At 51.5% G+C, this 14,062-nt stretch overlaps 1 protein-coding gene across 2 annotated transcripts in view; it reads left to right on the top strand.

Moving 5' to 3' along the window:
* Positions 1–14,062, top strand: part of LOXHD1 (lipoxygenase homology PLAT domains 1) — a 135,172-nt gene that overhangs the window by 49,361 nt on the left and 71,749 nt on the right. For both annotated transcript variants that reach the window (XM_037033791.1, XM_037033781.1), the window contains exons 11-15: positions 910–996; positions 1,524–1,659; positions 6,791–6,945; positions 8,485–8,645; positions 13,719–13,795. In XM_037033791.1, coding sequence (XP_036889686.1) covers positions 910–996; positions 1,524–1,659; positions 6,791–6,945; positions 8,485–8,645; positions 13,719–13,795 — 616 coding nt within the window. The remainder of the gene's footprint in view (positions 1–909; positions 997–1,523; positions 1,660–6,790; positions 6,946–8,484; positions 8,646–13,718; positions 13,796–14,062) is intronic.

Genomic DNA, 14,062 nt, shown 5'->3' with positions numbered 1-14,062 from the left:
TGGATGAAGCTTGAAGATAAGAAGGCACAATGGAGACTTTAGGTCCCTATGAGAAGTGCCAAATTTGATCTACCGATGTAGTAAATGGGATACGGTTTAGCTCTGGCCCTGCCTCTGAATCAGATAGTCCAGAACCATGCCTGGGGGAAGAAGCAATATGGGATGGTTGTAAGCATTCGGGAGCCTAGCCATGGGAGAACCGCTGTAGCCCAGAAATCCTGAACGCAGTGTCCAATTGCCTGATCTGGACTGAATGAGAGAGTGAGGAGCAGATTTAAGGGAAAGTGCAAATCTCAGAAACTTTCAAAAGAAATTTAGCTTTAAATTTCCAGTATCTATATAACTAGAGCAAGGCTTGTTTTGCCAACAGAAGTGTGGCTCTGACCTTTAAGTAAGAATAATTTGTAATTTGCCACTTGCTTCTCAGAGCACCCCACAGGTGCCTTTATTATACCACTCCATTCACTGCTCTTTCTGTATTTGTCTTCCTGGCTAGACTGCAAGCCCCTAGGGAAAGGGTACGGCTGCTGTATTGATCTTCTTGTCTGTTTCAATGCCCAGCAGCGCTCTGGGGCTGTGGGCTTGTGCTAATTTGCAGGGCTGCTGTATGAATTTTGTTACTGGAAGTTTATTGCCTGGAAGATCTTCTTTAGTCTGGATCCTACTGTGGGTCAGTTATTTTTGTTCAGTATCATCAGCTCAGGCTGAACCCTAGCTCCGCATAGCTCTCGCCTTCATGTGCCCCTGGGCACTAGGGCATGAGCGGAGGCAGGATATGAGTGTGCCTGAAACCCACCCTCATTGCTCAAGAAACAGCCCAAAGGGGTGCCCCCTGCCAGAGGGTCCGCTGTGGAGATAAACACATTTCACTTAGTTACGCTCACTCAAACCTTTTATTTCTCACTGTAGCTTGAGCTCCCGGATCTTGGCAGGTTTTATAAGATTCGGACGTGGCATGACAGAATGTCTCCTGGCTCGGGATGGCATTTAGAAAAGGTGAGACACATCATCTTGGAGGTGGGGAGGGGGCAGGGAGGAGAGCCAGAATTAGCCCTGTGTTGTTTTTTATTTGTTTTATTTTTTAAAGTTTTAATTTATTTTACATTTTAATTTTAAAATTTTATTTATTTATTTAGTTATTTAAAAATATATTTCAGAATGATCCCTTTCTAATGAAGTTGTCACATAAGTTTGCTTTTTATCTGTTTGGAGTGAGGATAGGAAAAGGTTATGGTGAGACATGAATCTGGACACAGGACACAGGGACCTCCTGATGGGGAAGGACTTCCAAAGTAGGCTAAGGAAGTGTTGACTCCCATTCTGCTTCAGCACCTGGTTGCTAGGCAAACGTAGGTCTCAGGGGACCGGAAGGATGAATGTTAATCTGGCATTCTACCTTCCACAAGAATCGTCCCTAGGGAATGGCTTTGGCCTCTGTGAGATTAGATAGTGGAACGAGGACCACAGGGCATGGATGAATATCTTTGGTACACCAACCTACTCACCCCGGGACTTCTTTCCAGATGACCTTGATGAACACTCTGACCAAGGACAAGTATAACTTCATCTGCAACCGCTGGCTCGATGCCAATGAGGATGACAATGAGATCGTGAGGGAGATGGCTGCAGAGGGCCCCGCTGTGCGTAGGATAATGGGCCGTAAGTGTTTGCCTGCTCTCCATCTGGGGGCAGGCAGTGGAACACCTACTTGGTGTGCCAGTGGGGGTCTGGCCAATGAGCTGTCTTGTCCACTGTGCACCATCAGGCTCCCTGTGAATGCCAGGGTGGGTTCAAAAGTTCAGCCTCAAGACCATCTTGAAGGAGCCATTTCTAAGGCATGATGCCAGAGCTCTGTGCTGGTGGTGAGGGGGATGGAGGGCAGATTCAAGGGCCTTCAGACTGGTTAAGAGGGGATGAGAAGAACCTGCACTGAACAGTATTTCTCGTGAGCATCCCTGAAATCAAAGAAAACATCCTCTTCAAATTATCCATGAGATGCTCCCCAAAATGGAAGGCTGGATCTGGTAGCCAAGCTTGGCAGCTCCTGATGGGTCCTCTATTTCTAGTTAAGGTCAGTAGGAGAGGGACGAAGGTTTTAATCTGGAGTCCAGTGTCCACATTCAGAGGGGTAACGGGAGATCGTTCTACCTCTAGGTTATAGTAGCAGAGTGTTGGCAAATACACAGCACGTGTCCTGTCCTTCTCCTTGGTCGGCATCACCGAGCGCTCACAGATTCTCTGCCACTAAGTCTGAAATGAGCCTCACAGCCCTCAGACAGTCTTCCAAGCAGACATTAGCAATTGATCAGAATTGACACTTAATATAATTCACCTATTCGTTATCCTCTGGTAGTCCTTAATTCATTTAGTAGTAAAGTAATATTGCAAACTTATAAAGAGTTAAGAATATAGACAACAATGTTTCTCATAGTTCTGGTAGCCTTTATAAATATTTTTACAGTGTCGCTTCTCAGGCATTTACATATCAGTAGAAGCACTGTACATACGTATTGAAATGACTTGAATAGAGTTGAATACACGAAAACATAGAAACCCCGAATAGCAAATATCTAAAAGATATCAGCCAGTCTGTTGATCTAATTAGGCAATGCTTGCAGTTAGCACTATTTTATGGGTCTTCTTCATTTTCTTTTTAGATTTTATTTGCTTGTTTTTTAGAGAGGGGAAGAGAGAGAGAGGGAGAGAAACATCAATGTGTGGTTGCTTCTCATGCACCCCTACCTGGGGGCCTGGCCCACAACCCAGGCCTGTGCCCTGACTGGGAATCCTACCAGTGACCCTTTGGTTCTCAGGCAGACACCCAATTCACTGAGCCACATCAGCCAGGGCAGTCTTCTTCATTTTTAATTAACGCATTTGGCTATAGCAAATTTGTGTTCAAGAGCCCTTACAATAGCCTGAATCAAGTCATTGCCCTGCTTCTCAGTTAGTTAGAGACAGAGTTAGAGAACAAGGTCTCTTGCCTCCTGGGTCAGTGACTGTACGCTGCCTTTTCACATTCAGCGGTATGATCTTGGAAACAAAGCACTTCTCTCTGTGAATAGCATGACTTTGTCCCAGATTGGGACATTATATAATATGTAGCCCACCAAATGAAAAATATATCTGCTCTTACCTGGTCTGTCTCCTTTGTGTGCCAGAACTGAGCCCACAGACACAAACAATTGGGGAGGGGGGTCTTGGGACCTACGTGCTTTCTAAACTCTTCTAACCAGTTCCCATGACTGTAGCCCCTCGCCCTCCCCTGCCAGTCGCCTGGTGCAGTCATTCCCCAGCCTTTCCGTGGGACTGCTTCTCAGAATTCACAGCTGACAGCGCTGATGAATCCTCTCTGGTCTATTGAGTCAGAGGTCCCCAAACTTCAGTGCGCATTATCACCAAAGTGCATGTTAAAACCCCAACGGCTAGGCCCCACCGGCAGGGCGTCAGAGTCAGTGGGTCTGGGTGGGACCCAGGAATTCGTCCATCTCACAAACTCCCAGGCGATGCTGCTGTTGCTGCTGCTGCTGCTGGGAGGAGCCGCTGCGCCGAGCAGCGTGAATCACTTCTCTAGCCGCGCTCCAGCTTCCAAAGTTCGTTGCTGTCGTCTGTGCTTGTCCCTCTCCCTTAGCCTTGTTGGTAAAACCTTTTTTTTTTTTTTTTTGGTCAACACTTTTAAAGAATCTGTATGTAGTCATTTTAGGGAATTTTTTTTTCTTGAGAGAAATCTGCCATTTTGATTTCAAATGATCAGCATGTTCTTGACTTTTACTTTCTCCATACCTTGACCGAAGGAGAACTCCACTGTCCCCCAAACCCTTTTTCCCCTCCTCACACAGAGAGAGGCGAGGAGATGGGGACAGATATGCAAGGGCTCAGTTTCTTCCCGCCGTGCCTGCCCCTCAGGAGCCTTGAGACGTGGTAAAATCAGTGAGGTCAGTGTGCTCTGTGCACACCCAGCAGAAGTGATCACGGAACACTGATGAGTGGGCAAGAGACCGTTGAGTCCAACAGTCATAACTTCTTGTTAATCAAGCTGAGCTGTAATTTTTAAATTAAAATACAGGGTCTCTGTTACTTACCCATTTGAAACCTCTGTTCAAAGCCTCTTACTGCTGATGGCTAGCAATGTAATTCTTTTCAATCGTCCCCAGACTTCTTGCCAAGAAGGAGCTTTGGACCTCAGGGCTGGTGGGCTGGGAGGGACCCACAGAGAGGATTGGGACCCCTGAGAACTGCCAACCAAGTGAACCCCGAGCTCCTGAATGAAGAGGGCTGGAATTCCCAGGCGAAGGGGTTTCTAAATTCCCTCCTCAGTTTGCTTTTGGGAATTGCCTCAAAGCTCCGTGTAAAAAGGCAAAACTGACTTTTCATCCACAGTAAGACAGAAGCAAGGCTGGTGTTCTCCGGTCCCTTCCGTGTTTCCGTGTTTCACTCCAGTTAATGCTGTTCGCTCCTCTTTCGGTCACTCTTTGGCTTTACTTCTGACAAGTGCTTTTGCTACAGATGCTGTATCTACACAGACCCACATGTTTAATGGTGAAATTTCTTTTCAGCTGTCTTTGTATCTCCAAAAAAAAATGCATGTATTACTGAAAAAAAAATCATTTGTACATTGAGTTAAACTTTCAGATAATTTGTCTCATTCCAGACATACTTTATCTTCATTTTCAATGGACTACCAAGGAATAGTGTCTGTTTTGCCCTGCAGTTGCCCTTGCTGGTGTGGCTTAGTCGATTGGGTGTTGTCCTGTAAAGTGAACGGTCGCAAGTTCAATTCCCAGTCAGGGCACAAGCCTGGCTTGTGGGTTCGGTCCCCACTTGGGATGCCTACAAAAGGCAACCAGTCGATATTTCTCTCTCACAGGATTGTTTTTCTTCCTCTCCTCCTCCCTCTCTTCCCCCCTCTCCCCTCATCCCTTTCTCTCTCTCAAGCACAGAAAAAAAAATGTTTTCTGGTGAGGATTAACAATAAATAGACTACAGCTCTACTGAGGTGTAATGTATGTACAATGCAATTCACCCGTTTAAGTGTGCAGCTCAGTGGCTTTCAGCATATCGGTAGAATCACCATGTATACGTACGGGTGTGTGTGTGTGTGCGTGTGGACATGTGTTTCCAATGCTCTTGGATATACACCTGTGAGTGGGATTACTGGCTCTATGGCAGCCTGGCTTAACTCTTTGCCCAAGCCAAGAATCTAGGAGCCATCCCTGATTCCCCTCTTTCCCCCAAACACCTGTCTAGTTCATTGCCAAGGACTGTTATTCTACCTCAAAAATGCGTCTCTAATCTACTGACTTATCTCCATCTTCACCCTTAGCCCTAGTCCCAGGCACTCTCCGCTCTCTTCTGGACCTACTGTAATTGTTCCGCTGACTGGCCTCTGCCTCAGTCCTCCTTCCCCTGCAGTCAGCTTTGCGCGTGGCAGCCAGATGCTCTTTAAAACAGATCAGCTCGAGTTCCTCCCTGGCTTAAATCCCTCTAGTGGCTTCCTGTTGCAGTGAATACACACATACATACCTACATAAAATAACAAACCAAGGAAGCCCCGCCCCTTACCTCGGCCTGTCACACACGACCTGTCTGCCCCCCCCCCCATCCACCTCTGGGCCTCATCTCATCCCACTCTCACTCCCTCCTCTCTGGCTGCACCGGCCTTCCCTCTGCTCCCGGAACACACGCTGCTCACCCAGCATTGGGGCTTTGCGCTCACTAGCGCTGTCTTCTCTCAGAGCTCCCTGTGGCTGACTCGTCTCATTGCCATTTAAACATTAGCGCTCAAACGTTACTTCCCCCGCACCAGGCTCTGCTGCACCTCTGAATCACCTTCGCTCCTGCCCCCGCTTCCATCGCACTCTGCAGGGTCACTCCATTGCGTGGTCTTTGTTCGCGATGTAACCCAGAGATTTCCCTGTTCGTAATTTGTGTACGACTGTCCTGCCCATCTCTCCTCTCCACTCTTCCACTCTCATGTAAGCTCCATGGGAGCAGGAGTCTGTCCACCTCACCCCTGAATTCTTGTACGTATTCTGGTTCCTCGTGTCTACTAGGCTGCAGTAAACAGATATGGGGCGAATGAGTGCATGAGTGAGTGAGTGAATGGATGAATTTCACTTTCCAGCTTATTTGAAGTGAAAAGTGCGGTTGTGATGTGCAGAGAGGCAGGTCTACCCCCTTCATGGCGCGTTCTTCAACGTGGGGAGGAACTGCTGCCCGTCCCACACGCAGCTGCACCCCGTGCCCTTTTGCTCTGTCTGCGTGGCTTCCCGGCACGTCCTTGGCACTGGAGCATTCTGGAGAGGAGAATGGCTCCGTTCTGGCTCACAAAATGAAGTCGTCTTTCTTGGGAAGACGAGACACGCATGAATGGGAGAAAAACCTAAGGCAAAGAGGTCTACTTGGTTGGATGGAATCAAACGCCAGAATGTTTGAATTAGACCCCAAACGCTGATATCTCCAGTTCCCTGGGGGAGCTTGTAAACAATGCACCTTTAGGGGTCCCACCAATGGAAACTAAAACTTAGGAGGTCTGGAGTGGGGCTCGAGGACCTGAATTTGCTTGTTTCCCAGGGGATTTTGATGATGGACTAGAATTTGGAATCTCTGGTCTGTCTGGGAAAAGGGATTTGCAGATTTGCAGGGACTTGCACGGTAGGAGATGGGATTTGGACAGCTGGGGAAGGAGCAAGGTCAGCCCACGTGAGAGCTCGGGGGAGGGGGGAGGCCATGCTTAGAGGTCGGGAACAGGGGGCGGTCAGCCAGTGGTGTCCCTCTCTCTGCCTGCCAGTGGCCCGGTACCGTGTGACTGTGTGCACAGGGGAGCTCCAAAATGCAGGAACAGATGCCAACGTCTACCTCTGCCTTTATGGCGACGTGGGGGACACGGGAGAGCGGCTGCTATTCAACTGCAGGAATAACGTCGACATGTTTTTGAAAGGCAATGTAAGTTGCAGCAATGAGCCACTGACCCACCTCCACCCCCACCCCAGCCCATGCCCACTCCCTGCTCTTCCCCGTTCTGCTGAGCCATCAAAGAGGCTTGTTCTGGGTGAGTGGAACGGGAACTAACCTGCCCAACACCCCCTGGGCTACTAGTTCTGTCCAGCTGTGGGCCAGAGAGCCACCCTGGAGGGGTCTTGGTCCCCTCTCCCCCGCTGAGCTTTGAGAAGGGGACAGTAGAGCAGGAGGACACTGGGAGGTACGAAGAACTCCTGGCTTCCCTCGTGGGTGGGCGGGCAGGGAAGGAGGCCGGGCACGTCACCTGTGGGCTGGAGGACACAGGCTGGGGCAGAGCTGTGGCCTCTGTGGGCCAACGTGGGAACTTTGCCTCCTCCACTAGGCGTGACCCCCGGGGGCACCTTTTTCATTTCCTTTTTGAAAAAGAAACTAAAGGAAAGGCATTAAATATGGAGTACGAGAATTAGATTTTGCTTCTAGCCTCACTACAAATGTACTGGCCATTCCCCTCGGTTTTCTTAGCCTTCAAATGAATTTCCTGGGAGGCTGTGTGAGGCAACAGTGGGCAGGAAGATCTGGGGGCCAACCCAGCCTGGGGCCAATCATTCCACTGCCCTGAGCCTCAGTGTCCTCATTTCTAAAATGTGGGGAGGGATGCCTGCCTGGGGCTGGCTGTTATGGGGATTAGGCACGGCAGATGCCCTGGCCTGCCAGAAGACCTGGCCCAGTGCACACAGTAGGTGCACAGTAGAGAGTCATTGCAATAATGTGAGGTTTAAGGCTGCTTCTGGCCTGCCAGAAGACCTGGCCCAGTGCACACAGTAGGTGCACAGTAAAGAGTCATTGCAATAATGTGAGGTTTAAGGCTGCTTACCAGGGGCAGGGAATCTGCAGACTGTTGTCACGTAAGCCTTTGTCCCTCCTTCCTCTCCTGTCAAGCACAAGGTGGGCTTGGAATGTGGGTGGAGGTCTCTTTCCACCTTTTTCTATTCTTTCCCTGTTGTGTCTTCTGACTCCTTCATCCATTAGTCCCATTCCCGTGTTCCTCTCCCAGTGTGGCCCCCGGTGTGCTCCTGTAGACTTGGCACCTCTCCCCGCCCCCACCCCACTGCCTCCTTGCTGCTGCCTCATTGGCAGGCAAAACTTGTGACATTCGAAAGACCACCGGTTCCTCCTCCCCAGTCAGTTCTAATTGTTCCCCTCCTTAAAGGGATTGGTGTCCTCCTACAGCAGGGAGCCTGAAGGGAGTAGGCAAGGAATTAATTCATGATAAATGTTGGTGCCTTCTAATACCTTAACATGTTCCTCCTCTAGGGGGATCTGCCTTTTAGGGGATCTTAGGGAATGACACTGTTTAGCCAAAAAATACGGATCTTAATTGTTGGGAACTTGACATCTAGCGGAACTCCAGTGGGAGAAACTGGGGCTCCGGCTTTGAGGACTTCTGGGCCTGGGTGTGCCCTTGGTGTTCGGGCCCCAGGGGAGCCACTGTCCAGCTGGCCTTGCTGTCCTGCCCCTTTGAAGGCTGACGAGTTCACCATCGAGTCCGTCACCATGCGGAAGGTGAGGCGGGTACGGATCAGACACGACGGCCTAGGTGGAGGCAGCGGCTGGTTCCTGGACCGGGTGCTGGTGAGAGAGGAGGGGCAGCCCGAGAGTGACAACGTGGAGTACCCGTGTCTCAGGTACGTGAGTCCCGCCTGCGGTTAATTCTCTCCCGCTGAGGTCGCGGGCCCTCCTTTTGGGAAGACCCAGCCCTACGACCAGAGCCAGGGAGCAGGACAGCAGTGTGAGGATGTAGTTGGTGCAAAAGAGAGGGGGCCCTGCTGGTGGGACTTACGTAAACCCAGCCCCACGCCACAGGTGATGGCACCCCGGGGTCCTTCTGTGGGGGCTGCTGTGTGCATGTGAGCTCCAGAATGTCAGCACTTTTTCATGATAGAACGTGGCGATTTCAGAATGGAACTGAGAGTCACCTCAGAGAGTTAGTTGCGTGCTAAATCAAACTTCGAATCAAAACTGTTTGTTTCTTCATTTGAATAGCCTTCCAACCATATTGCTTCCCCGCTAATATCTATCAAGATACCCTACTTTGTTCTCATTTCCTTTCCCCAGCTTACCAGTGAGGTAAAGTTTCTTTTCTCTCCTTTTTTTCTTAAGTATTTGGATTCTTTTCATAGCCAGCTTGGGGTCTCAGTAACTTCAAGAAGTTCCTGATAGAGACATTTTAAAAACGCGGAGCAATATTCATGTTCATGCGTGTGTGCGTGCTCTCAAGCGGGCTACCCACTCCTGTCTGGGAGGTCTACGCAGTGTGCGTAATTTGAGACGTAGGGCCGCAGGTCCCCGCAAGTCCCGGATCCAGGCTGAGTCCTGCAGGTGTGAACAGGGTGGTGAGGGTCCAAGCTCACTCACGGGCTGGCCCAGGCCTCCGATGGTGGCTGCACTGGGTCGGCCCCGCTTGTGGCGGATGGGAGCAGGCCTCCCACCAGCCAAGCTGCAAACTCATTGCTCTTCCTCCACACACACACACACACACACACACACACACACACACATGGACTCAGGTGTACATGCAGACACACATTTGCTGCAGCTGAATGCTAATTACCCCACGAGCCCGGGAAGAGCAGTTTTCCCTGGAGGGCCACTGGGATGATCCCATCTGAAACTTCTGTGCCCATCACAAAGGTCTCTAGAATCTTCAAAGTGTAGCCACTGTTAGTTTTACAAGGGATTACGTTAAAAAGATAAGCAGTGATGCAGGCAGTTCCAAATAAGTGGAACGAATAGAAAGAGGCTGAGAGTAAGGTTTGGGGAGATCAGGGAGGGCTTCCGGGAAGAGGCAAAATCTGGACTGGGGCCTGAAAGGGAGACCAGAGTGTGGATGGAAGGTGAGGAGAAGGGAGGGTGGGTCGTCCAGGCTGGAGGAGTAGCGTTTGGCATGGGGCTGAAGGGACTGTTGAGGGGTGTCCTGACCCATGGAGAAGGAGCAAGAGGAAGAATGGGATGGGAGAGTTCTGGTCTCTCTGCAAATCAGTCACTGGCTAGTCTGCCCTCTGCTGGACCTGGGGGCTGCCCGGCTGAGGTGCTGGATGGAACAGTGTTCATTGTTTTATTCCCCTCCACTAAAGAGATATTTATGAAGCACTTGCTTCCTAGTCTCATGAAGCTTATAGCCTAAAACAAATTAAACTAAGCTAAGCACCTGAATGAAAGAAAACCCCACAATTTTCAAACTGTGGGAAACGGGGTGAAGGAAGCGCACAATGGCAGGGAAGGCCGTGGGCGGGGCCTCACTGCGACGGTCTGTCTGCAGAAGAGGCGTCTAGGCTGGCTTCCTCAGGGACAAACGGAAGTTTCCGGAAGGAGCGTGGGGGTTCTGGAACTCCAGTCAGACCAGAGCAGGTGGGCAAAGGAGGGGGCCCCTAGGTGACGTCAGAGGTGGGCAGACAGCCCAAGGTGGGCAGTGTCAGGGAAGATTGCTGGGGATGTTCCGTTTTAGGGACTCCCCTGTGGTTTCTTGGTGGAGGGTGGGCTGTCATGGGTCCATTGAGGAAATGGGGGGCCGATGGGAGGCTCTGAGGGGTCCGTCATGGTCCGTATAGTTTTGCGGGGGCTGCAGTAACAACGCCCCACACGTTGGGTGGGTGGCTCAAATAACGGAAGGGCTGTCTCACCGTTCTGGAAACCCAGGTGCCGGCAGGGCCATGCTCGCTCTGGAGGAGCTCTGAGCAGGCTCTGCCCTGGGCCCCTCTCCCAGCTCCGGGAGCCCCGGGCGTGCCCTGGCCTGTAGGTGTCTCCCAGCCCCCTGCAGCGTCTCCTCACAGTGTCTCCCCTCTGTGCATGTCTGCCCCTCTGTCCCCATTTCCCCTTCTTATAAAGACTCCAGTCATTTTGGGTTGGGGCCCAGCCCAGGACCTCATTTTAGTTTGATTGCCTCTATAAGGATGTTATTTCCAAATAAGGTCATATTCTGAGGTACTAGGGGTTAAGACTTCAATGTACTTTTGGGGAAGTACAGTTCAACCCATAACGTGACAGCTTGGCCTCGGTGGGGGTGGTGAAGGTGAGGAAAGGAGCTGCACAGGAGTGGGTTCTGGAGGTCGAGTTCGCAGGACTTGCCAGTGAGAGGGGGTTGGAACTGCAGGACCAGGCCTATGCCTTTGGTAAGTGGGGGGATGTTGTGCTCTCTACTGCAAAGGGGAGCCTGGGACAGGAAGCATTGAGGGGGGCTTGGCCTGGACCCTGGAGTTGGGGTGTGCTTGGTTTGAGATGCCTGTGAGTTGAGCAGGAAGTCAGCCTTGAGAAATAAATTCAGGAAATGAGAGATTAGAGATGAAATTTAAAGCCGGAGAAATGGATGAGACCCTTTTGGAAGACAGTAAAGAAAACTGTGAGGACTAAGCCCTGAGACAGGTCAGGAAGAGGAGGGGGAACCTGGAGAGGGAATGAGGATGAACTTGTAGTGTCCACACTGCCATGTACATGGTGGGGTGGGGGGTAGGGTCGTACTTTGAAGGGAGCCAGGTCTGCTGAAGGTGACACCGATGATGTTGACTGCCAGGGAGAACAGGCTCTGGGGCCCCCCAAAGCCCCCAGAGCTCTCCTGCCCCCAATTGCTGCATGCAGATTTTAGAAAATGGACTCTCCTATCTTGCTGAGGCGTGTGGTGATGGCATTTGCTGACTCAGGTCCCCAGAGGATGTTGAAGAGCCTAGAGGTGGAACCTGAGCTCACACGTTGCTTCTTTTTCACCTGAGCTGTTACTTTAACTGCCTGGGAGACGGGGACAACCCAGCCAGTCTATCAGAATCACCCTGCCAGCATCAGGGAGTGGTGAGCGTTTTAGCTACGGCAGGGGTGGGGTGTGTGTGTATTTGTGTGTGCAGACATGTGCTTACTTGTACATTTGTGTGAGCCCAGGGAAAGAGCCATAAAACCACCAGCAGACTGGTGTATCCATTTAGCAACATCCCTGAAACTGGGCTGAAGCGTTTGAAGCTGAAAGAAAAGGTTATATTTGGAAATATCTATTAATATCCCTCAGGTATTTAGGTGCAAATTGAAATGACAGGTCATGGATTCCTTTTACTGCCGGAGACAGCCTGGGGATGAGTAGGTGGCGGAGAGAATGGAGAGAGGTGGGATTCTCCTACAGCTGAGGGCTCCTGACCTTCCATCCTCCCTGTCCCTGCGCACGTGTGGCCAGGGCTGCTTTACAACCTTCTCCCCTGCAATCTCCATGTCTGTGGGAGACGCCAGGGTGACCTTGGCAGGACAGGCAGAGGGTGAGGCTCCTAATGGGTTGATCTGAGGGGCTCGAGCCTGCGGCCCCCTGCTCCGAAATATCCCCCACTCCCCCTGGGTGCTGTCATCAAGGCCTGGAATTCCCCAGCTGGATCTTCATGGTTTGAAATAAGAAATGTTTTCTGGTGTTCTAGATTCACAGCACCAAAGCCCACGGAAAGTGTAACAAACTTGGTTGCCAGCTAACATTTTAATGCTAGTTAACAACTAGCTGACAGCAAGGTCCATGTGAATATAAGGTCACGTGCTCAGGGAGAGAAGGCGGGAGGGAGAGAAGGGAGCGAGGGGGCAGACACAGTGCTGCTGGCATTGCCCCTGGGGAGGGGCAGCACCTAGGCAGAGGGGACTGTGGTTTGGGGCAGTGTGAGCTCCATGTCAAGAGGGCAGGAAAGGAGGCAGCGCCTGGGTTCCATCTGGTACTCTTATGGTCTGGGAATTGCCCACCATCACAGGAGTATAACAGGGGGAGGCTGCAAAAACAAGGTCAAGACTCAAGTACCTTGGTTCCCTCACTGCCCTGGAGCACAACAAGGGTGTCTCTTCTGCTTCCATCACCCGTTTCACAGACCGTCCTGAGCCCTGGGGCCAAAACAACCCGTGCTTGCATGATTGTCTGGTTTCTCGGGGCGGGGGGGGGTCCCTCTGCTCAGTGGGAACCGTGCTTGCCAGGTGAACTCGTCTGGTGTCTTTGCTGGGGAATGGCCAGCCGAGAGCTGGGTCCATGGCCTACTGCGACAGATTGGTCAGTCCCAGCCATCCAACCCCAGGCCTTGTAGGGACCACCCCGGCTCTTTCCTGTTGGTAAGAGCTTCCCTTTCTTCTTTCTCTAAATCCCTGATGCCCTTACTCTGATCTAACGTCCATCCTTATCTTGGCCTTCAATGCCTTGGTCAGCCTAGTCTGTCTTCCTAGGGCTGGCCTGTGTCCTACTCACCTTAGTGCACCTCCTCTGTCTTCTCGCCACCCCAGAGCCCTTAGTGCAGTGCCATGCACAAGGTGGGCTCTTAGGGGAAAAGGCGGTTGTTTGGTGATGATGATGTCCCAGGTGTCTATGACATTAGGACACACTCTTTTACCATGATTGCCAAGGTCCCACATCCCTTTCGCCTCTAGGCTTATCTGCCAGCCCCTACCCTTTACTCACTGCATTCCAACCACATCGGCCTTCGTTAAACTTGTCCCAGCCTATGTTGTTCCTTCTGGAATGCGCCTCTCCTTTCCCGGTTAACTCCTTGTCACCCTTCCAGTCCTGGCCACGTGTCACCTCCTCAGGGCAGTCCTCCCTCCCCAGGCTGGGTTGGAGTCCTTCGTTCTGAGTTCTAGTGGCACCGTTTTCCTCTGCCTGAGTTCAGAGCGCTGGCCTCCCCGGTGAGTGTGCACAACTGAGTGATGTTTGGTCGTCTGCCTGCACCACTCAAAGAGCTAACAGCCCCTCATCTGCCCACCAGGTGGTTGGACAAAGATAAGGACGACGGGCAGTTGGTCCGAGAGCTGCTTCCCAGTGACAGCAATGCAACACTGAAGAGTAAGTTGTCCTGATGGCCAGGTGCTGGCCAGGCCCAGGGGGAGGCAGGCCCCTCCCTTGGCTACACAGAAGCAAACCCAGAGAAGGTGTGCGCTCCTCACTTCATCCCACAAGGGCAGCACTGGGGAGGGTGCAGAGGAGGAGGCCCTGGGGGAGGATTAATCTGCCTGACTGCACCGAGCACACCGGCTCTTGGAGGCCTTGGGTGTGGGGCCCTGCACACATGTGGACCTCTCTTGATTAGAGTAACAAGTGATAGCACTAAAG

This window comes from Sturnira hondurensis, unplaced genomic scaffold (assembly GCF_014824575.4).
Source record: "Sturnira hondurensis isolate 20B ecotype Veracruz unplaced genomic scaffold, ASM1482457v3 Scaffold0001872, whole genome shotgun sequence".
Lineage (NCBI taxonomy): Eukaryota > Metazoa > Chordata > Mammalia > Chiroptera > Phyllostomidae > Sturnira > Sturnira hondurensis.
The sequence above is the reverse complement of the archived record's forward strand: the minus strand, read 5'-3'. Positions and strand labels throughout refer to the sequence as shown.